The 23625-nt window shown below is 43.0% G+C and overlaps 1 protein-coding gene across 7 annotated transcripts in view; it reads right to left on the reverse strand.

Moving 5' to 3' along the window:
* LOC106582632 (ATP-dependent chromatin remodeler CHD6) overlaps nt 1-7850 on the reverse strand; it is a 117080-nt gene extending 109230 nt beyond the window's left edge. For 3 of the 7 annotated variants that reach the window (XR_001323356.3, XM_014165871.3, XM_014165872.3), the window contains exons 1-2: nt 7460-7726; nt 6282-6331 (exon numbers count right to left, since the gene is read on the reverse strand). Coding sequence is in view for 6 of the 7 variants with exons in the window: in XM_014165871.3 (XP_014021346.1) it covers nt 6282-6331; nt 7460-7565 (156 nt within the window). In the remaining variant the exon portion in view is untranslated. Of the gene's footprint in view, nt 1-6281; nt 6332-7459; nt 7727-7753 lie in introns of those variants that run through there. The other 4 variants (XM_014165873.3, XM_014165874.3, XM_014165869.3 and 1 more) reach the window with 4 other exon arrangements.
* Nucleotides 7851-23625: the final 15775 nt, after the last annotated feature.

Raw genomic sequence — 23625 nt, forward strand, 5'->3', positions numbered from 1 at the left:
GCGAGCTGTGGCAAGAAGGTTTGCTGTGTCTGTCAGCGTAGTGTCCAGAGCATGGAGGCGCTACCAGGAGACAGGCCAGTATATCAGGAGACGTGGAGGAGGCCGTAGGAGGGCAACAACCCAGCAGCAGGACCGCTACCTCCGCCTTTGTGCAAGGAGGAGCAGGAGGAGCACTGCCAGAGCCCTGCAAAATGACCTCCAGCAGGTCACAAATGTGCATGTGTCTGCTCAAACGGTCAGAAACAGACTCTATGAGGGTGGTATGAGGGCCCGACGTCCACAGGTGGGGGTTGTGCTTACAGCCCAACACCGTGCAGGACGTTTGGCATTTGCCAGAGAACACCAAGATTGGCAAATTCGCCACTGGCGCCCTGTGCTCTTCACAGATGAAAGCAGGTTCACACTGAGCACATGTGACAGCCGTGACAGAGTCTGGAGACGCCGTGGAGAACGTTCTGCTGCCTGCAACATCCTCCAGCATGACCGGTTTGGCGGTGGGTCAGTCATGGTGTGGGGTGGCATTTCTTTGGGGGGGCCGCACAGCCCTCCATGTGCTCGCCAGAGGTAGCCTGACTGCCATTAGGTACCGAGATGATATCCTCAGACCCCTTGTGAGACCATATGTTGGTGCGGTTGGCCCTGGGTTCCTCCAAATGCAAGACAATGCTAGACCTCATGTGGCTGGAGTGTGTCAGCAGTTCCTGCAAGAGGAAGGCATTGATGCTATGGACTGGCCCGCCCGTTCCCCAGACCTGAATCCAATTGAGCACACATGGGACATCATGTCTCGCTCCATCCACCAACACCATGTTGCACCACAGACTGTCCAGGAGTTGGCGGATGCTTTAGTCCAGGTCTGGGAGGAGATCCCTCAGGAGACCATCCGCCACCTCATCAGGAGCATGCCCAGCCATTGTAGGGAGGTCATACAGGCACGTGGAGGCCACACACACACACACACACACACACTACTGAGCCTCATTTTGACTTGTTTTAAGGACATTACATCAAAGTTGGATCAGCCTGTAGTGTGGTTTTCCACTTTAATTTTGAGTGTGACTCCAAATCCAGACCTCCATGGGTTGATAAATTGGATTTCCATTGATTATTTTTGTGTGATTTTGTTGTCAGCACATTCAACTATGTAAACAAAAAAGTATTTAATAAGATTATTTCATTCATTCAGATCTAGGATGTGTTATTTTAGTGTTCCCTTTATTTTTTTAGATAGATAGATAGATAGATAGATAGATAGATAGATAGATAGATAGATAGATAGATAGATAGATAGATAGATAGATAGATAGATAGATAGATAGATAGATTTTTTTAATTAGCAAAAGACAAATTGTTAATTTGACAAAAATCTGTTGAAATCACACTGGATGTATTATACTTTAGAATTGCATTGGGGGCATACTTATTTCACTGTACAGCCTTACCTATGGCTTGTGGATCAATGACATGGGGCATCAGTCTACTCAGTGACACCCAGAGAACATTAGCATCGTAGCTCTTATTGTGGGACTCAAACAACTGAATTGAGCCACTTTTATTGTCAACCTGTGTGTATTGAACACTATTCCATAGGAAAAACAATACTCCGTGGATTTTTTGGAGTCTGATAACTCTGAGGAGGACGTTCGGGGAAAATAATATTGGTATTGAGTAGACCGTTAGCCCATTTCATTGATCCCCAATCCTTAGGTAAAGCTGTACAGTGCAATATGAATGTCAATACGCTGACTGGGGAGGGGATTTCACAGTCACAGTCCCGCGATAAGAGCTACAACGCTAATATTTGCGTAAACTCTTCACAGTTGTGTTCTGTGGGTGTCACCAAGTAGACTGATACCCCATTTCATTGCTTCACATTTCAACCTTGTTTAACATTATCTAGTCTAAATATGGCATGATTCCACCAATTGTAACCTTCTGCATCACTTTCAAAGAGGTACTTTATTTTGAAGGCAAACCGCAAATTCCACTATTGTGCCTAATACTTATTGTGGCAAGCTACACAACGCATAACCCGGTCAGGTCGAGCCTCACTAGCCAGATGAAGCTAGCTGGCTGCTTATAACGTTAGCTATGGGAAACAGGATTAAGTAGCTGGCTAGCTATTTATTTTCATGAACTGAAGTTCAATTTTAATAGGCGAACAACAAGTGGCTACCTAACTAATACTTACACAAGAATTCCTAAATCATTGCTAATAGTGAAAATGACTGCAGTTTCTACTGGTCATTGTTTTCAGGCTGGTTGTATTGGTGCTATTTTGGTACCAAGCTAACCCCAGAAGATGCGATTGAACAAAATGCTTTATTACCAATGCAGAATTGTAAACGCATCGTTCGTGGCTGGAGTTTGCAGATTTTTTTGTACAGCTTTGACAGTGCTACTGATAGTAGGTGGCGCTTGGCTTGCACGTGCAAATTCAGAACACACAACATTCTCTAATAGAACCATGTTATTTGACGTGTCATAGTGTTATTTGACATGTATCTTTGACACGCAAAGACCCAAACTGCATTCCATAGTATGGCGTGAAGCTATTACTGTGCAACATCTGAATGGCGCACTTGGTTACGTTAGTGTGTACCGGTGCTCGACCAGTCGCAAAAGCCAACATCACCCACGACAGAGAACGGTTGATTGTCAAGGGCAATGAATTCCATTATCTTGGCATTAATGGATTTCGCCTTTGAGTTGTCTCACTGAAATGTTCTTATGCTTTCAAATGACTGCTCGATCCACACAGCAGACATTGTGGGCTAGGTTAGGAATGCTGTGTTGCACAAAATTTTACGTGGCGTCATTGCGTCATATTAGGTATGCACTTCAGCTATGACATCGGTTTTTCACATCGGTGTTAAACTAGACAGTAGGCCGATACCGATGTTGGCATTTTTAACTACTATCGGCTGATTCCGATATATCGTGCATCCCTAGCTTTTGCTATATTTAATGTGGTCATAGACATATTTTTAGTATGAATGAGGCCCTAAAACACACCTTAAAAGGGAAGTAGTGTGTACTTGCAGACTTCTGCCCAATCCCAAATGGAGCACTAAGCCCTACGCAAGGGTTACCCAAACTGATCCTCGGGACCGGGGGGGGGAATATTTAAGTTTTTGCCCTAACACTACACGGCTGATTCAAGTTTTCAAAGCTGGACAATTAGTTGATTATTTGAATCAGCTATGCAGTGCTAGGGCAAAAACCAAAACATGCACCCCTTGGGGTCCTGAGGACAGAGTTTGGGAAACCCTGCCCTATGCACTTGTGGAGATCTGAGAGGATTTGACAGGTATAAGCAATATGGAGAAACTTCCACCTAGCCTCAGTGGGCAGGGTGGCACTATTACCATTACCACTATTGCTTACACCTGTCAAATCGTCTCAGATCTCCACAAGCGCATATGACGTATGGTTTACAAGTCCATTTGGGATTGGGTTTTTCTTGCAAGGATTTTACAATAGTGGAAATACACTCCAGCCATGATTAAAAACAATCCTAACCCATAACAGGGAACATGCAAGTGCACACCTTTGGAAAAGGGTGGGGAAATCGGGATGTAGCGTAGCCTAGTGGTTAGAGTGTGGACTAGTAACCGAAAGGTTGCAAGATCGAATCCCCGAGCTGACAAGGTACAAATCTGTCGTTCTGCCCCTGAACAAGGCAGTTAACCCACTGTTCCTAGGCCGTCATTGAAAATAAGAATTTGTTCTTAACTGACTTGCCTAGTTAAGTAAAATAAATAAATGTAGCCTAATATTACAAAAAGTATACTACACATACAGCGGGTACTAACATTGACACACTTGAAAAAGATGAACAAAAATGTATCATTAAAATACTGAGCTATACTGCATGCTCAAATTTTGGGAAATTATATTTTATGCTACACTGAACAAAAATATTAAAAAAGGAAACATGCAACAAATTCAAAAGACTACACACACACAGTCACAGATACCTTAAAATAAGAAATGACATCCAGAAAACCAGTCAGTATCTGGAAACCACCATCTGCCTCATACAGTGCGACATCGCCTTCAACATTTCCTTGATCAGGCTGTTGATTGGGGCCTGTGGAATGTTGTCCCACTCTTCAATGGCTGTGCGAAGTTCCTGGATATTGGCGGGAACTGGAACGCGCTGTCGTGCACATCGATCTAGATCATCCCAAACATGCTCAATAGGTGACATGTCTGGTGAGTATGCAGGCCGTGGAATTGAGTACAGATCCTTGTGCCGTGCATTATCATGCGGAAACATGTGGTGGTGGATGAATGCCACGACAATGGGCCTCAGGATCTCATCACGGTATTGCTGTGCATTCAAATTGCCATCGATAAAATGCATTTATGTTAGTTATCCATAGCTTATGCTTGCCCATACCATAACCCCACGGTTCAGTCTTTACAACGTTGACAGCAGAAAACCACTCGCCCACACGCTGTCTGCAATCTTCCCAGTACAGTTGAAACCGGGATTCATCCGTGTGCCTGGTGGCCATTGAAGGTGAGCATTTGCCCATTGAAGTCGGTTACGACGCCGAACTGCAGTCAGGTCAAGACTCTGGTACGAGCACGCAGATGAGCTTCCCTGAGACGGTTTCTGACAGTTTGTGCAGAAGTTCTTCGGTTGTGCAAACACAGTTTCAGCTGTCCGGGTGGCTGGTATCAGACAATCCCGCAGGGGAAGAAGCCGGATATGGAGGTCCTGGGCTGGCGTGGTTACACGTGGTCTGCGGTTGCAAGGCCAGTTGACGTAAAACGACATTAACATTCAATTTTCTGGCAATTTCTCTACCAACAGCTCTGGTGGACATTCCTGATGTTGGCACGCCAATTGCACACTTTTTCAAAACTTGACATTTGTGACAAAACTGCACATTTTAGAGAGGCCTTTATTGTCCCCAACATAAGGTGCACCTGAGTAATGATCATCCAGTTTAAATCAGCTTCTTGATAATCCAGCCACCTAACAGGTGTGGCATATTTTGGCAAAGGAAAAATGATCACTAATAGCGATGTAAACAAATTTGTGCACAAGATTAGAGAATTAAGCTTTTGTGTATGTTTTTAATTGACACCAAAATCACCACTGGTGTGTGTGTGGCCAAAGAGCTCTTAAGCCTTCTCTAACCTGATTGCACTCCATTGTTTGTTTTTTTGTCATTTGAGTCTAAACAAACATTGAATATCTTTAATTTAAGCATAAATTAAAGCTATTCAAAGTTGGTTTAGAAAGACTCAAATGAAAAAATAAATAAATTGAGTGCAATCAGGTTTGTAATTTAATGCAACCTTTTTGGGTAGGAGTAAGAGTTAAGTTATCATTCAAGAAACTATGTGTATATCATTAATTATAATGACCATTGAACAGGAAATCCTGCAAACAGTGGCTTTTACACAAATAACTTTAGTCATTACAGAATGAGCCTTCAAAATTAAGCCTATCACAGTGGTTTAGAATGAAATACTACCAATAACAACAATCTCACAAACTAGCACTCCAAGAGGACTCCAAGACTTACGAACAGAGTCATGTGTATGGCCTGCGTTCAACATTAACTCAACAAAAGATGAGCAGAGAGACTGTGCTCTTATTGTATGGGTAACATGTGTGATGAGTCAGAATCGTAGGCAATGGAACTCGGGATGATAAATATCAAGCCACACACTTAGGCAACTCAAGGCTGAGTGACAGTGTTACTCTTGATTTACTTATCTACTTTTATATTTCAAGGTTGCTGAAGACATTTGTTAACAATGTATTCTGTTCTAATATGTACGTATGTATGTATGCATGCATGCACACTACCGTTCAAAAGTTTGGGGTCACTTAGAAATTCCCTTGTTTTTGTCCATTAAAATAACAAATTGGTCAGAAATATAGTGTAGACATTGTTAATGTTGTAAATTACTATTGTAGCTGGAAACGGCTAATTTATGGAATATCTACATAGGCGTACAGAGGCTCATTATCAACAAACATCACTCCTGTGTTCCAATGGCACATTGTGTTAGCTAATCAAAATTGATCATTTTGATCATCATATCTATGTAGATAGATATGCCGTTTCCAGCTACAATAGTCATTTACAACATTAACAATGGCTACACTGCATTTCTGATCAATTAGATGTAATTTTAAATGTACAAAATAAATAACTTTTCTTTCAAAAACAAGGACATTTCTAAGTGACCCCAAACTTTTGAGTGGTAGTGCATGTACGTAGACAAGCATGCAAGTCATAAAAGATACAAACCTGTTTGTCCTTCTTTTGTATTTTCATATTTCTCTTCACCGTCACTGCATCTATGACACATAAATAAATAATTATATTGAAGTAAGAAAATAAAAATAAAAATACACTAACCTCAGTAGGACCTGGTCAAATTATTTGCAAGGGGGGAAAGAGTTACTAGTTTAAAAAAATTATAATAAATCAGGAGATAAATTGGTTAGTCACCTTTCTCCATTGATAGAATTGTTCCAATAAACCAAGGCTCTTTTATGACACATTCCATCTAGGCCTACATTAGGCACCATGAGCAATTACAATGTATCTACGGGCACTTATGATTGTCAGGTGACAATTAGTCTCAGCTATATGTGAAATAAAACAAAATGTGCAACTTAAAGTTAGACATTTGCAAGATACCTTGAAAGTGATGAGCAAAACTAGCCTACTCCTTCCCGTGTCTCCTGTTACAGACTAAACTCACCCCCAAATGCACCATTGTTTAGCCAACAAAATCAGACACGAAGGTGTTCTTTCATAGCAAACTTCATTTGGGACACTGTTTGTTTACAAACGAACCTCGGGTGGTTTTGGATTTGTATAATGTGTGATATGTAATTGTTTATGTTGCATTCACTTTTATTACGTTTATTTTGTAGTGTATCATTTGTGTTTTTATTTTTGCGGACCCCAGGAAAAATAGCTGTGACTTATGCAACAGCTAATATGGATCCAAATAAACTGCAGGTGGCTAGGGGAGCTGCCTATATTACCTGTGCGGCCAGGGTCTTTGTTTTCTGTTAGACCTGGTGTAGTTGTGCGGCATATTGGCTCCACCAAAATTCCATAGGAATAATCGACCTACCTGCGGGAACGTGTCTTAGCCAGCTCAAGTCTTTGCCATGAAACTATCATGAAGTAGCTAGTAGACTGTAGAACTTAACTGCTACAAGTTGCCTGGCAAATTGAAGTTCTTAGCTAACTTATATGATTAAGAACGCGTTATCAATTCAGCTACCAAAAACAACACTAATCGTTACGTCGGCGGCACCGTGTCCTATTTATATTAGCAAGGTATCGAGCTAGCCAGCCTGCTAATGTCACTGCAATGATGTTATATATTCCAGTCCTTACACGTGTGAACACCCCCTTAAAATCCTCGCAGAGACATCGCCGCTACCCCTCAATATGACTTCACCTACCTGGACAACACTCACCGGTCAGAGCATCAGTTGCCGAACACTGCGCTTTCTCCCTGCATTTATTTCCAAGGACACAAAAACGCCATGACAGTTTAGAAAAATGCATTAAAAAAAATTAGACGGGGTGTGAGATGGGGAGGGGGCCTCCGTGCAATGTCTTAATCCTCATAAAGCACAAGAGCAGATGAGTTCATTCATGAAGGATGCACAAGTTTGAGACTCACCAACCACCGCACCACAACACAGGACCCTGCAATACAACACAGAATAAAAACAGTTAAAATACCTACTTACCTAAAATGGCTACTGCAGCAGACAAAATACAAACAGCTATTATTTGGTGAAGTTTAGCGCTGGCCGCCTGCTACAACAGCCAAAAATATTAGACCCGTAACATTCTATTTTTCATTGGCTGCACCATAGTGCAGCTGGGTCGATGGATATTTCCATTGGTCCTCCAGCTGTCAAACAAGGAGTGCCGTTCTAAGTTTGTCTGAGAGCTACATATTGCAAACACCATTGGGCACATTTAGTTATCGTTGATGTGAACCGTATTGTGATTGGTTGTATCCTACTACTTTGCTTACCATAAAACCGCACGAAAACCTAAGTTTTCGGTCATGAGAGTCCCTCGGTTTTGCTCTTTGGCCGTGTAGTTTAATACGCATTTGTTTTATTCTGGGTCTCAATTCTGTACAGATCTAGTGGTTTTATATTTCTTCTTCCTTGTGTAACAGTATAGCTTCCGTCTCTCTCCTCTTTTCCCCTACCTGGGCTCGAACCAGGGACCCTCTGCACACATAGACATCGTTACACATCGCTCCACAAAACCGCGGCCGATACAGAGCAAGGGTAACAACTACTTCAAGGTCTCAGAGCGAGTGACGTCACAGATTGAAACGCTATTAGCGTGCACCCTGCTACCTAGCTAGCCATTTCACACAGGTTACACTTGCATCTTCCAATCCTGATGACTTTTATATGGAAGCCCATTCCTGCCACACAATAAATAAATTAAAATCAGTACTATCTAAAAATGTTGAGATATGTTGGTCACAATTTCAAGATAGTATCTTGACATTTTTTTAGACAGTGTCTCAAATTCTATTCATACTATCTTGAAATTCTGACTAACGTATCTCTGCATTTTTTAGATAGTATTTCACATTTTTGACATACTATCTAAAAAAATGTAGAGATACGTTAGTCAGAATTTTAACATATCTTGAAATTTTGACTAACGTATTTCGAAATGTTTAGATAGTATATCAAATTATTTACATACTATTACTACATTTAGAGATACAGTGGTTCCTCAATTCAAAACGTTAAGGTTATGCCAAGGCACTGGTAGAGCAGTGGCGATTTTAATATGTAAAACTCCAACACAAAACAACACTAAACAATACATTAATTGGACTATAACGGTGCCCACAAACTGTTAGGGCTGACATAAAGCTGTCCCAACATCAGAGCCTTGCCTTCTTTTCAGCATGGAGTGAATCCTTACCACTGCTACACCCGGCTATCCGGAGCCTTGTCTTGCAGCAGAACAGTTAATTCAGCCTCAATTTCTGTCTTTAAAAAAAACATTTCTGATACAGCTGACTTGCTTAAACAAATGTAGTTTCTACTGACAATTGAGATATACAAACTATGGCATAATTGGACGATGAGTGGATAAGAGGCCATCCAGAATTTCGATTGAAACATTAATGAGGGAGCTAGGAGTGAAGTAGTCAATATAACTATTTGTTCAGCACTTTTGAAATGGACAGCAACAGAATTCAGACCATGGACCATTCTTACAGTATTCTCCCTGTACACCAAGTCATAACTGTAGGATAAATAAAGGGGGCATATAAGCAGACTGTCACGACAGTGACGGATGGTGGCGCCCCTCCTCGGCCGGGCGGAGCTCGACGGTCGTCGTCGCCGGCCTACTAGCTGCCATCAATCCCTTTTTGTTTCACTTTCGTTTGGTTAGGTCTATGTAGGCACGCACCTGTTTTGGGTTAGTCATTAGTAAGGGGGGGTTATTTAGGTTAGCGTAGGATGTATGTGGTTGTACGTGATTGTGTTGCTTGTCCGGGTTTTTTGTTCGAAAAGAACGTGTACTGAGTTTTTCCTTCTGCCAGTGGTTTATTTTGTTTGTGTACACCACCGCAGAATCTTTCAGGGCTGCGCCCCTATACTTTGTCGACCACGTACAGTGCTTCCAATAAAGAAGTGTGGTCACGAACTCTCTGTCTCCTGCGCCTGACTCTACCTCTCCTGTTGTTCCTCGAGCCAGCCCGTGACACAGACAATAAAAGCTCTTACAATATTCAATGATTACAGTGCATTTGAAAGTAGTCAGACCCCTTGAATTTTCCCACATGTTGTTACGTTACAGCCTTATTCTAAACTGGAATATATTACTTTTTTTCCTCATCAATCTACACACAATATCCCAAAATGACAAAGTATAAACAGGTTTTTAGACATTTCTGCAAATGTATTAAATATAAAAAACAGAAATACCTTATTAAATAAGTATTCAAACCCTTTGCTATGATACTCAAAATTGAGCTCAGGTGTATCCTGCATCCATTGATCATCCTTGAGATGTTTCTACAACTTGATTGGAGTCCACCTGTGGTAAATTCAATTGATTGGACATGATTCGGAAATGCACACACTATATAAGGTCCCACAGTTGGTGTAACTGATGTGAAATGGCTAGTTAGTTAGCGGTGGTGCGCGCTAATAGTGTTTCAATCGGTGACATCACTCGCTCTGCGACCTTAAGTAGTTGTTCCCTTTGCGCTGCAAGGGCCGTGGCTTTTGTGGCGCGATGGGTAACAATGCTTTGTGGGTGTCAGTTGTTGATGTGCGCAGAGAGTCCCTGGTTCAAGCCCAGGTTGGGGTGAGGAGAGGGACGGAAGCTATACTCTTACATTGATGCTGTTGACCCAGATCATTGGTTGCTGCAGAAAAAGGAGGAGGTCAAAAGGGGGGTGAGTGTAACCGATGTGAAATGGCAAGTTAGTTAGCGGTGGTGCACGCTAATAGCGTTTCAATTGGTGACGTCACTCGCTCTGCGACCTTAAGTAGTAGTTCCCCTTGTGCTGCAAGGGCCGTGGCTTTTGTGGCGCGATGGGTAACAATGCTTTGTGGGTGTCAGTTGTTGATGTGCGCAGAGATTCCCTGGTTCAAGCCCAGGTTGGGGCGAGGAGAGGGACGGAAGCTATACTGTTACATTGGCAGTGCATGTCAGAGCAAAAACCAAGCCATGAGGTTGTTCCGAGACAGGATTGTGTTGATGCACAGATCTGGGGAAGGGTACCAAAACATTTCTGCAGCATTAAAGGACCCCAAGAACACAGTGGCCTCCATCATTTTTAAAGGAATACATTTGGAACCACCAAGACTCTTCCTAGAGCTGGCCACCAGGCCAAACTTAGCATTCGGGGAAGAAGGGCCTTGTTCAGGGAGGTGACCAATATCCCAATGGTCACTCTGACAGAGCTCCAGTTCCTCTGTTGAGATGGGAACCATCTCTGCAGCACACCACCAATCAGACCTTTATGGTGGAGTGACCAGACAGAAACCACTCCTCAGTTAAAGGCACATGACAGCCCGTTTGGAGTTTGCCAAAAGGCACCTAAAGGACTCTCAGACCATGAGAAAAAAGATTCTCTGGTCTGATGAAACCAAATCAAATTTTATTTATCACATGCGCTGAATACAACAGGTGTAGACCTTACAGTGAAATGCTTACTTACAAGCCCTTAACAATGCAGTTTTAAGAAAATACCTAAATAAAATGTTAAAAACTCAGAGAAAAGAATGACAAATAATTAAAGAGCAGCAGTAAATAACAATAGCGGAGCTATATACAGGGGGTACCAGTACAGAGTCAATGTGCGGGGGCACCGGTGTCGAGGTAATTGAGGTAAATGTACATGTAGGTAGAGTTATTAAAGTGACTATGCATAGATAACAGAGTGTAGCAGCAGCGTAGAAGAGGGTGGGGGGGATGCAAGTTGTCCGGGTTGCCATTTGATTAGCTGTTCAGGAGTCTTATGGCTTGGGGGTAGAAGCTGTTTAGAAGCCTCTAGGACCTAGACTTGGCACTCTGGTACCGCTTGCCGTGCGGTAGCAGAGAGAAGAGTCTATGACTAGTGCGGCTGGAGTCTGACAATTTTTAGGGCCTTCCTCTGACACTGCCTGGTAAGAGGTCCTGGATGGCAGGAAGCTTGACCCCGGGGATGTACTGAGCTGTACGCACTACCCGCTGTAGTGCCTTGCGGTCAGAGGCCAAGCAGTTGCCATACCAGGCAGTGATGCAACCCGTCAAGATGCTCTCGCTGGTGCAGCTGTAGAACCTTTTGAGGATCTGAGGACCCATGCCAAATCATTCCAGTCTCCTGAGGGGGAATGGGGTTTGTCGTGCCCTCTTCACGACTGTCTTGGTGTGCTTGGACTATGTTAGTTTGTTTGTGAGGTGGACGCCAAGGAACTTTAAGCCCTCAACCTGCTCCACTACAGCCCTGTTCATGAGAAAGGTGCTCGTTCCTCCATTTCCTGTAGTCCCCGATCATCTCCTTTGTCTTGATCACATTGAGGGAAAGGTTCTTGTCCTTGTACCACATGGTCAGGTCTCTGACCTCCTCCCTATAGGCGTTCTCGTCGTTTTCGGTGATCAGGCCTATCACTGTTGTGTCATCAGCAAACTTAATGATGGTGTTGGAGTCGTGCTTGGCCGTGCAGTCATGAGTGAACAGCGAGTACCGGAGGGGACTGACCACGCACCCCTGAGGGGCCCCCGTGTTGAGGATCAGCGTGCCAGATGTGTTGTTACCCTACCCTTACCACCTGGGGGTGGCCCGTCAGGAAGTCCAGTATCCAGTTGCAGAGGGAGGTGTTTAGTCCCAGGGTCCTTAACTTGTTTGGGATAGGGGGCAGTATTTTCACATCCGGATGAAAAGTGTGCCCAAAGTAAACTGCCTGTTACTCAGGCCCAGAAGCTAGGATATGCGTATAATTGGTAGATTTGAATAGAAAACACTCTAAAGTTTATAAAACTGTTAAAATTATGTCTGTGAGTTTAACAGAGGGGCGAAACCCCAAGGAAAAACATCCCCAAAAAAATGTATTGCAACTTACCACTATTTTCAATGGCTATCACTTTTATTATAAGGCGAAGTCCTAGGGCTTCCACTAGATGTCAACAGTCTTTAGAAAGAGTTTCAGGCTGGTTTTTGGAAAAATTTGCCAGAAATTGTAGTTTTTCTAGGCGGCTCCCATTTTGGCTGTAGTGTTTCCAAGCACGTGGAAGAGCGCGCATTCTTCAGTATTTTTCTCCGGTAAAGACAATAACGATTCTCCGTCTTAAATTGTATCGTTTATTTACGTATTAAGGTACCTAAGGTTTGATTATAAACGTTGTTTGACTTGTTTGGAAAAGTTTATTAGTAACGTTTGGGATTCATTTTGTATGCATTTTGATGGAGGGAAACTGGGTGGATTATTGACTGAAGCGCGCGAGCTAAACTGAGTTATTTTGGATGTAAAGAAGGACATTATCGAACAAAAGGACCATTTGTGTTGTAACTGGGACCTTTTGGAGTGCCAACAGAAGAAGATCATCTGTCACGGTTGTCGTAGGGTAAAGACCAAGGCGCAGCGGGTTGCGTGCTCATCATTATTTTATTTATAGGTGAACACGAAAAAACAATAAACAAAGAACGACAGTACGACAGTTTCGCAGGCTATACACAGCAGTGCAAAAACAATCTCCCACAAAGGGACAGGTGGGAAACAGGCTCCCTAAGTATGACTCTCAATCAGAAACAACGATATACAGCTGTTCCTGATTAAGAGCCACACCAGACCAACAAAGAAATACACAACATAGAAACCCTAGAATACAAAACAAGAACATAAACCAAAAACCCCGGAACACATAAATCCAACACCCCTCTACATACACACACCCCGAACCATATAAAACATATACCCCTCTACCTAAATACATAGCCCAAACCACATGAAACAAACACCCCCTGCCACGTCCTGACCCAACTATAATAACAAATAACCCCTATTACTGGTCAGGACGTGACATCATCAAAGGTAAGGCTTTTATTATATCGCTATTTCTGACTTTCGTGTCGCACCTGCCTGGTTGAAATATGTTTTCAATGGTTTTGTATGTGGGGCGCTGTCCTCAGATAATCGCATGGTTTGCTTTCGCCGTAAAGCCTTTTTGAAATCTGACACAGCGGCTGGATTAACAAGAAGTTAAACTTTATTTTGATGTATTACACTTGTGATTTTTTGAAAGTTAAATATTTATAATTTTGTAGTTTGTATTTCGCGCTCTGCAATTTCACCGGATGTTGTTGACGTGTCCCGCTAGTGGCACACCTTTCCCGAAACTTAAGGATGAGCTTTGGGGGTACTATGGTGTTGAACGCTGAGATGTAGTCAATGAATAGCATTCTCACATAGGTGTTTCTTTTTCCAGGTTTGTCTGTATATAGGGCTGTGTGGAGTGCAACAGCTTGCCTGTGGCTCAGTTGGTAGAGCAGGGTGTTTGCAACGCCAGCATGGGGTGTGCAACGCCAGGGTTATGTGTTCGACTCCCACGGGGGGCCAGTACAAACATTTTTTTTTTAAATGTGTGAAATGAAATGTATGCATTCACTACTGTAAGTCGCTCTGGATAAGAGCATGTGCTAAATGACTAAAATGTAAAATGTAATAGAGATTGCATCATCTGTGGATCTGTTGGTGCGGAATGCAAATTGGAGTGGGTCTAGGGTTTCTGGGATAATGGTGTTGATGTGAGCCATGACCAGTGTTTTCATGGCTATAGACTAGTGCTACGGGTCGGTAGCCATTTAGGCAGGTTACCTTAGTATTCGTGGGCACAGGGACTATGGTGGTCTGCTTGAAACATGTTGGTTTTACAGACTCAGACAGAGAAAGGTTGAAAATGTCAGTGAAGACACTTGCCAGTTGGTCAGTGCATGCTCGGAGTACACGTCCTGGTAATCCATCTGGCCTTGCGGCCTTGTGAATGTTGACCTGTTTAAAGATCTTACTCACATTTGCTGCGGAGAGGGTGGTCACACAGTCATCCAAAACAGCTGATGCTCTCATGCATGTTTCAGTGTTACTTGCCTCGAAGCGAGCACAGAAGTTATTTAGCTCATTTGGTAGGCTTGTGTCACTGGTCAGCTCTCAGCTGTGCTTCCCTTTGTAGTATGTAATAGTTTGCAAGCCCTGCCACATCTGACGAGCATTGGAGATGGTGTATGATTCGATCTTAGTCTTGTATTGACGCTTTGCCTGTTTGATGGTTCGTCGGACGGCATAGCAGGATTTCTTATTAGCTTCCGAGTTAGAGTCCCGCTCCTTGAAAGCGGCAGCTCTACCCTTTAGCTCAGTGCGTATGTTGCCTGTAATCCATTGCTTCTAGTTGGAGTATGTACATACGATCACTGTGGGGACGATGTCCTCGATGCACTTATTAAAGCCAGTGACTGATGTGGTGTTGTCCTCAATGCCATCGGAAGAATCCCAGAACATATTCCAGTCTGTGCTAGCAAAACAGTCCTGTAGTTTAGCATCTGCTTCATCTAGCCACTTTTTTAAAGACAGAGTCACTGGTGCTTCCTGCTTTAAATTTAGCTTGTAAGCAGGAATCAGGAGGATAGAATTATGGTCAGATTTGCCAAATGGTGGGCGAGGGAAAGCTTTGTACTCGTCTCTGTTCGTGGATTAAAGGTGGTCTAGAATTTTTGCACATTTAACATGCTGATCAAAATGAGGTAAAACTTATTGGTTCCCCTGCATTAAGTTCCCCGGCCACTAGGAGTGCCGCCTCTGGATGAGCGTTTTCCTGTTTGCTTATGGCGGTATCCAGCTCATTGAGGGCGGTTTTAGTGCCAGCATCGGTCTGTGGTGGTTTGTAGACAGCAACGAAAAATACAGATGAAAACTCTCTTGGTAGATAGTGTGGTCTACAGCTTATCATGAGATACTCTACCTCAGGCAAGCAAAACCTTGAGACTTCCTTAGATATTGTGCACCAGCTGTTGTTTACATATATGCATAGGCCCCCGCCCCGTGTCTTACCAGAGGCTGCTATTTTATCCTGAAGATAGAGTGTATAACCGGCCAGCTGTATGTTCTTAATGTCGTCGTTCAGCCACAGCTCGGTGAAACATAAGATATTATAGTTTTTAAAGTCCCGTTGGTAGGATACACGTGCTTTCAGTTCGGCCCATTTATTTTCTAGCGATTGAGCGTTCGCTAGCAGGACGGAAAGCAAAGGCAGATTAGCCTGATCCTCACAAGGCACCCTGATCTTTTTCCGCGAAATCTGTTTCCTTCTCCAGTGAATGATGGGGATCTGGGCCTGGTCGGGTGTCTGTAGTAGTATATCCCTCCCGTCCGACTCATTGAAGAAAAACTCTTTGTCTAATCTGAGGTGAGTAATCGCAGTTCTGATGTCCAGAAGTATAGAGAGACCATTGATAAAAATCTGCTCCAGAACGCTAAGGACCTCAGACAGGTCAAAGGTTCACCTTCCAACAGGACAACGACCCTAAGCACACAGCCAAGACAACGCAGGAGTGGCTTTGGGACAAGTCTCTGAATGTCCTTGCGTGGCCTAGCAAGAACCCGGACTTGAACCCGATTGAACATCTCTGGCTCCCCATCCAATCTGACAGAGCTTTAGAGGATCTGCAAAGAAAAATGGGAGAATCTCCCCAAATACAGCTGTGCCAAGCTTGAAGTGTCATACCCAAGAAAACTCAAGGCTGTAATCGCTGCCAAAGGTGCTTTTACTGAGTAAAGGGTCTGAATACTTATGTAAATGTGATATTTCTAAAAACCTGGTTTTGCTATGTCATTATGGGTTATTGTGTGTAGATTGATGAGGGGAAAAAACAATCTAATCAATTTTAAAATAAGGCTGTCACGTAAAAATTCAGTAAAAAGTCAAGGGGTCTGAATACTTTTCGAATGCACTGTATATATCTCCCTGGCATAGTACATCATTTATGTAGCAGAATACAAGTCATTGTTGAACTCACCTTGTTGCGCTGTGCTCACTTGAACAGGAAGGTGGAGCAGCGGCCCTTCATGGACAAATTTTGTCATCAAAGTCTGGCATTCTTTGGATTTATGGTGCTTTCAACACAACTGGGAACTCGGAAAGAAACGAGGTTGAACCATGACGTTAGTAATCTTCATCACTACCTTGATTACTTCCCCTTTTTCTTGCACTCTGTAGCCTCACTCATTAGGCAGTATTGGTTCTGTTTTCATGTCCAGACACTTCTCTTGTTTTGTAGCGCTCCATGTTCGTTATTATTAAACGCAACAACTGCACCTGCTCCCTTACTCCCTGCGTCTCCGTTACAGAATACTGCCTCAAAATATGAATGCCTTCCCTTCCTCATCACTACGGCTCCCGTACACAAAGTCATCATATCGTTGGCCCCGTGTTTTGGGATGTAGATGTGGACATCCGCCAGGCTCTGGAGAGGGAACATGTGCCTGCTACCTGCCCTCCTGAGTGCATTTACGTCCCCACGGAGGTGAGGGATCAGCTGTTGACCTGGGTGAATACACCCCTCGCCGCAGGTATTACCTACACTATTTAATCCATCTCTGCGAATTACTGATGGCCCACCTTGGCACAGGACATCGCCCGCTATGTCAATTCATGCTTCGTATGAGCCCAAACAAAATCTCCCAGGCACGCTCCAGCTGGGAAGCTCCTTCCCGTGCCTCAGCGGCCTTGGTCCTATCTGTCCATAGATTTGATTTCGTTACTGATCTCCCTCCGTCTGATGGTTCAACCACTATTATGGTTGTTGTGGACAGATTCTCTAAATCCTCCCATTTTATCCCTCTGCCTGGTCTCCTTGCCGCACTCCAGGTCGCTGAGGCACTGTTCTAACAGGTCTTCCGGGACTATGGCCCCCAATTCACGTCACAGGTATGGAAAGCCTTCATGGAGAAGCTGGGGGTCACGTCAGCCTGCCGGCGCTCGACATTGCCGGTTTACTAAACACCGGTCCTGGCAACCCATCATTACGCACACCTGCGACCTATCATCATGCACACCTAGACTTCATAACTACCTTGATTACTTCCCCTTTATCTAGCACTCTGTAGTCTCACTCATTAGGCAGTATTGGTTCTGTTTTCATGTCCAGACACCTCTCTTGTTTTGTATTGCGCCATGTTCGTTATTATTAAACTCAACAACTGCACCTTTTTCCTAACTCCCCTGTGTCTCCATTACATTGGATGACCGTTCAAAACGTATTTTCCCAGTCGGCGCTCGTTCCCAGTTGTCTTGAACTCACTGAAGTCTGAGGTTTCCAGTTTTTTTGAACTCGGAAGAAGTCATGCTGGATTGACAGCACATGGTGTTGAATGTTTTTACTTTTAAGCTTAGAAAAGAGACCCTTAAACCAAGACTTGGACCACACCCCCACTCCACAGAATAGCAGGCTAGTGATTGCTTTGCAGTGCTTGCAGTTAGCCACTGTTACCTTCCAAACCACTCATTGGTGAATTTGCGATGTCAAACATGTTGTGTAATGTTTATGGCCGATGAGCACCGATACGTTTTATCTATAATTTATTTTCATAATTTCTCTTATGACAAGGATTGACAAAGATTTGCAAGTAGTTTGTCGACTTGATTCATGATGATGAATGCTAGCTTGCTAGCTAAGATTTTGAAAGTATAATGTTGACATGATCAGTCCAATCAAAGCTACGGTATATATAACATGATTTGATGTCATTTTATCTGTGGCTAATGACATTGAGCCTTCATGGATGGATAGTTCTAATGTAACTCCAAGGGGCTTGAATTTTGCAGTGACGTGGTGTACCCATGAGTGACAGAACACTGAGGCAATCACAGTGCAACTAGAGAACATTACCAACCCCTACGCTCCGTATTTTCCGCTGGCTGCCCCACCACCACAGAAAGCACTGAGCTAGGCTGAAACACCTGCATTTTAAAGCTGCCTTACTCAAGAAAGCAAAAAAAAAGACCATGTTTGTATGCGGGTTTATTAACTGATATGTGAAACGTATTAATGCCAAAATATTATGCAAAGCAGGCAACAACAACAAAAAATGAAGGGTCGCAACTGGGTAGATGGTGGCAGATTGCAGTAAATTGCATCATATCATTGTGCCAGACTATCACAAGGGTGAGTTAGAGTGCTGATTATGCTTTTGGTTTCTCTCCCTCGAAAAACAGAAAGAATGTATGTTTTATTTATTAACTGTACTTGTTTATTTAGCCAATAAACTGTATTAGTCATCATAAAGCTGAGTGACTTACTCATTTGTTGCCACACCCTGATCTGTTCCACCTGTCTTGTGCTTGTCTCCAGACCCCACCAGGTGTCTCCCATTTTTCCCCATTCTCCACTGTGTATTTATACCTGCGATTTCTGTTTGTCTGTTGCCAGTTGGTCTTGTTTTTTCAGGTCTCACCAGCGTGTTTCCTGTTTCTCCTGTTCTGAAGTTTATGTTTTCTAGTCTTCCCGGTTCTGATCTTTCTGCCTGTCCTAACCCCCGAGCCTCCCTGCTGTTCTGTACCTGCTTGACTCTGACTTGTTTACCAACCTCTGCCTGTCCTGACCCCGAGCCTGCCTGTCATCCTGTACCTGCCTGACTCTGACCAGGTTTATAACTTTGTTATATTAACCTGTTGGGGGTAGGGGGCAGTATTTACACGGCCGGATAAAAAAACGTACCCGATTTAATCTGGTTATTACTATTGCCCAGAAACTAGAATATGCATATAAGTATTGGCTTTGGATAGAAAACACCCTAAAGTTTCTAAAACTGTTTGAATGGTGTCTGTGAGTATAACAGAACTCATATGGCAGGCAAAAACCTGAGAAGATTCCTTACAGGAAGTGGCCTGTCTGACCATTCCTTGAGCTTCTTGACTCTGTTTATTGAAGACTGAGGATCTTTGCTGTAACGTGACACTTCCTACGGCTCCCATAGGCTCTCAGAAGGCGGGAAAAAGCTGAATGATGTAATTCCAACCACTGGCTGAAAAACATTAGCGCTTTTGGCAAGTGCTCTATCAGAGGACAATGGGCTGAGGTGCGTGCACGAGTCGACCCCATGTTTTTATTTTATTTCGTCTTTGAACCTACACACAGATTCCCGCTTTTTTACGAGAGAAATGGCATAAAAATTTATTTTAAACAGCGGTTGACATGCTTCGAAGTACAGTAATGGAATATTTAGAATTTTTTTGTCACGAAATGCGTCGTGCGCGTCACCCTTCTTTACCATTCGGATAGTGTCTTGAACGCACGAACAAAACAGAGGATATTTGAACATAACTATGGATTATTTTGAACCAAACCAACATTTGTTGTTGAAGTAGCAGTCCTGGGAGTGCATTCTGACGAAGACAGCAAAGGTAATAACATTTTTCTTAAAGTAAATCTGATTTTGGTGAGTACCGGGCTATCTACTCAGAATATTGCAAAATGTGCTTTCACCGAAAAGCTATTTTAAAATCGGACATAGCGAGTGCATAGAGGAGTTCTGTATCTATAATTCTTAAAATAATTGTTATGTTTTTTGTGAACGTTTATCGTGAGTAATTTAGTAAATTCACCGGAAGTTTGCGGGGGGGTATGCTAGTTCTGAACGTCACATGCTAATGTAAAAAGCTGGTTTTTGATATAAATATGAACTTGATTGAACAAAACATGCATGTATTGTATAACATAATGTCCTAGGGTTGTCATCTGATGAAGATCATCAAAGGTTAGTGCTGCATTTAGCTGTGGTTTGGGTTTATGTGACATTATATGCTAGCTTGAAAAATGGGTGTCTGATTATTTCTGGCTGGGTACTCTGCTGACATAATCTAATGTTTTGCTTTCGTTGTAAAGCCTTTTTGAAATCGGACAGTGTGGTTAGATTAACGAGAGTCTTGTCTTTAAAAAGGTGTAAAATAGTCATATGTTTGAGAAATTGAAGTAATAGCATTTCTAAGGTATTTGAATAACGCGCCACGGGATTCAACTGGCTGTTGAGTAGGTGGGACGATTTCATTCTGTGTCTGCATCTGGGTCATATCCTGAGTCCTGATAGTACGAACCGGCCATGACTGACCCAGCAGATTCGGACCAGCTTCGCAACGCTGTCTCCACCAAAGGAGCCACCATTGGAAGACGCAAGGACCTACTTCAAAACCTTATGAAAGGACTCCAGACCTTGGAAGAACGCCAGAATCACACTTTCAATGCATTGCTGGACAATACTGAGGATTATCTACTAGGCAGCAAGCCACTATGGTAACCCCCCCAGACTCTCAGTTACCCCGCTACCAGTGGCGCTTCTCCCCAGTCTACCCCGGCTTCTCAAGAACATCGCTTACCTCCTCCAGGAACTCCCTCATCTTCGAGCTGCCTACCTGATAACACTGATGTCTGGGAGGCCAATCACCTGGGCTACTGCGGTGTGGGAGCAACAATCCACTGTTTGTTCAGTCTGGAGGAGTTTGTGGCGGAGGTTAGAAAGGTGTTAGATTCTTGGTTGTCCGGTAGAGAGGCTGCTCGGAATCTACTTCAACTGCGTCAAGACTCCCATAGTGTCGCAGAATACGCGGTGGATTTTCGCACTTTGGCTGCCGAGAGTGTCTGAAACCCGGAGTCTCTGTTCAACACATTCCTTCATGGATTATCAGAGGTGGTTAAATACGAGTGTTCCCATTGACCTCGACTCTCTCATAGCCTTGACCATATTGATCGATGGGCAGCTGCGAGAACGTAGGACGGAGAGGAGGTCTGTTCCTGGTCACACTCGCTCGTCCACAGCTCCTACCTCACCTCCAAGGAAACCTGGAAGTCCCCGGTGTCTACAACACGGGGAGAATCCGATCTCACCCAAGTTCCCTTGGTAAAGGAAGACCCCCATGAAATGGACAAAAATGAATGGCAACTTATTGCCATTGGGCGAAACATATACACAATCGCAAATACCACTCAAATGGATGGCAGTTCATCCAAACCATATGGCAAGTGGAACATGGCAAATGCCAAGGGTCATACCCCCAAAATCTCAAAGATGGCGAGAGCACTCTACCATAGATTTTCATATGGCAAATGGTTACAAAGTCAAGACCCAAGGGTCAAATTTGGAAAATCTAAAACAAAAATCTAAAATACAACCCCCTCTAAAAAAGTGCTGTCTGGACCCTTTTTTGGAAGAAAACGTTGTTTTTTTTGTCAGTTATACATATGTAGTAACCGTATGAACATACATTTGTCTTATTTTATTGAGTTTGTCCATAAGGCCTGTGTTTTGTCCATTTGCAATATATGATCATAGGAAGTCGGCTTCCGAACCCAAAAGTCAATAAACCATGTCCAAATGGCATAAGAAATGTCCAAATGGTATTTATACTGACCAAATTATATATAACACTACGTTAAGCCCTGAATCAACCTATAAGGTCTATTTGTCATGTTTGATCATAGGAAGTCATAGGAAGTAAAAATTTGGTGCAATGAGAGAGAAGTGGGACTCTGTCATTTTTTTTTTTTTTTTTTTTTAAACGTCCAAAAGGACCTTGGGCGCCCCATATTGGATGAGCACGGGTGGGGCGTGCTCCCTACCTGGCCATGAACCCCTTGCACCCCCCTAAAGGCATTAAAAACCATTTAAAAAATATGCTACTGGTAACCCTTTCAGGTAACCAGGTGCACGGCTGTCCATTTGCAATGTCTTGCAATGAGCATTTACCATCATGAATTTGACATGCTCTAATATACTGCAGAAAGGCCCAATTGACTAGCCCGTTGAACTCGGGATGGCCGGGCAGTGATAGTGGTTCCTCTCCATCGCTTGTTGGTGTTGATATCAGCATGTCAATTTGGTGATGATAAATCCCTCATTAAAAACATTGGAAATGTACTTTCCATTTGCAATGTCTTACCATGGGCATTTACCATCACGAATTTGACATGCTCTAACCTCCCTGGACCAGGTGGGATGTTTGCGTCCCACCTAGTCAACATCCAGTGGAATCGCGTGGCGCGAAATACAAATACCTAAAAAATGCTATAACTTCAATTTCTCAAACATATGACTATTTTACACCATTTTAAAGACAAGACTCTCGTTAATCTAACCACATTGTCCGATTTCAAAAAAGCTTTACAGCGAAAGCAAAACATTAGATTATGTCAGGAGAGTACCCTGCCAGAAATAATCACACAGCCATTTTCAAAGCAAGCATATATGTCACAAAAACCAAAACCACAGCTAAATGCAGCACTAACCTTTGATGATCTTCATCAGATGGCAACCCTAGGACATTATGTTATACAATACATGCATGTTTTGTTCAATCAAGTTCATATTTATATCAAAAAACAGCTTTTTACATTAGCATGTGATGTTCAGAACTAGCATACCCAACGCAAACTTCCGGTGAATTTACTAAATTACTCACGATTAACGTTCACAAAATACATAACAATTATTTTAAGAATTATAGATACAGAACTCCTTTATGCAATCGCGGTGTCAGATTTTAAAATAGCTTTTCGGTGAAAGCACATTTTGCAATATTCTGAGTAGATAGCTCGCCATCACAGGCTAGCTAATTTGACACCCACCAAGTTTGGTACTCACCAAACTCAGATTTACTATAAGAAAAATTGGATTACCTTTGCTGTTCTTCATCAGAATGCACTCCCAGGACTTCTACTTCAACAACAAATGTTGAAGTAGAAGTAATCCATAGTTATATCCAAATAGCGGCGTTTTGTTTGTGCGTTCAAGACACTATCCGAAGGGTTACGCGCCGGCGCTTATCGTGACAAAAAATTTCAAAATATTCCATTACCGTACTTCGAAGCATGTCAAACGCTGTTTAAAATACATTTTCATGCGATTTTTCTCGTAAAATAGCAATAATATTCCGACCGGGAGTCGTTGTTTTCGTTCAAAGACTGAAAAAGTAAAATCGACTCTTCACGTGCACGCGCGCACCCGTCTCATTGTTCTCAGATCGACCACTTACCAAACGCTACTGTTTTTCAGCCAGTAACTGCAGAGTCATCGTTCAACGTTCTGGCGCCTTCTGA

This window comes from Salmo salar, chromosome 22 (assembly GCF_965601325.2).
Source record: "Salmo salar chromosome 22, fSalSal1, whole genome shotgun sequence".
Classification (NCBI taxonomy): Eukaryota; Metazoa; Chordata; class Actinopteri; order Salmoniformes; family Salmonidae; genus Salmo; species Salmo salar.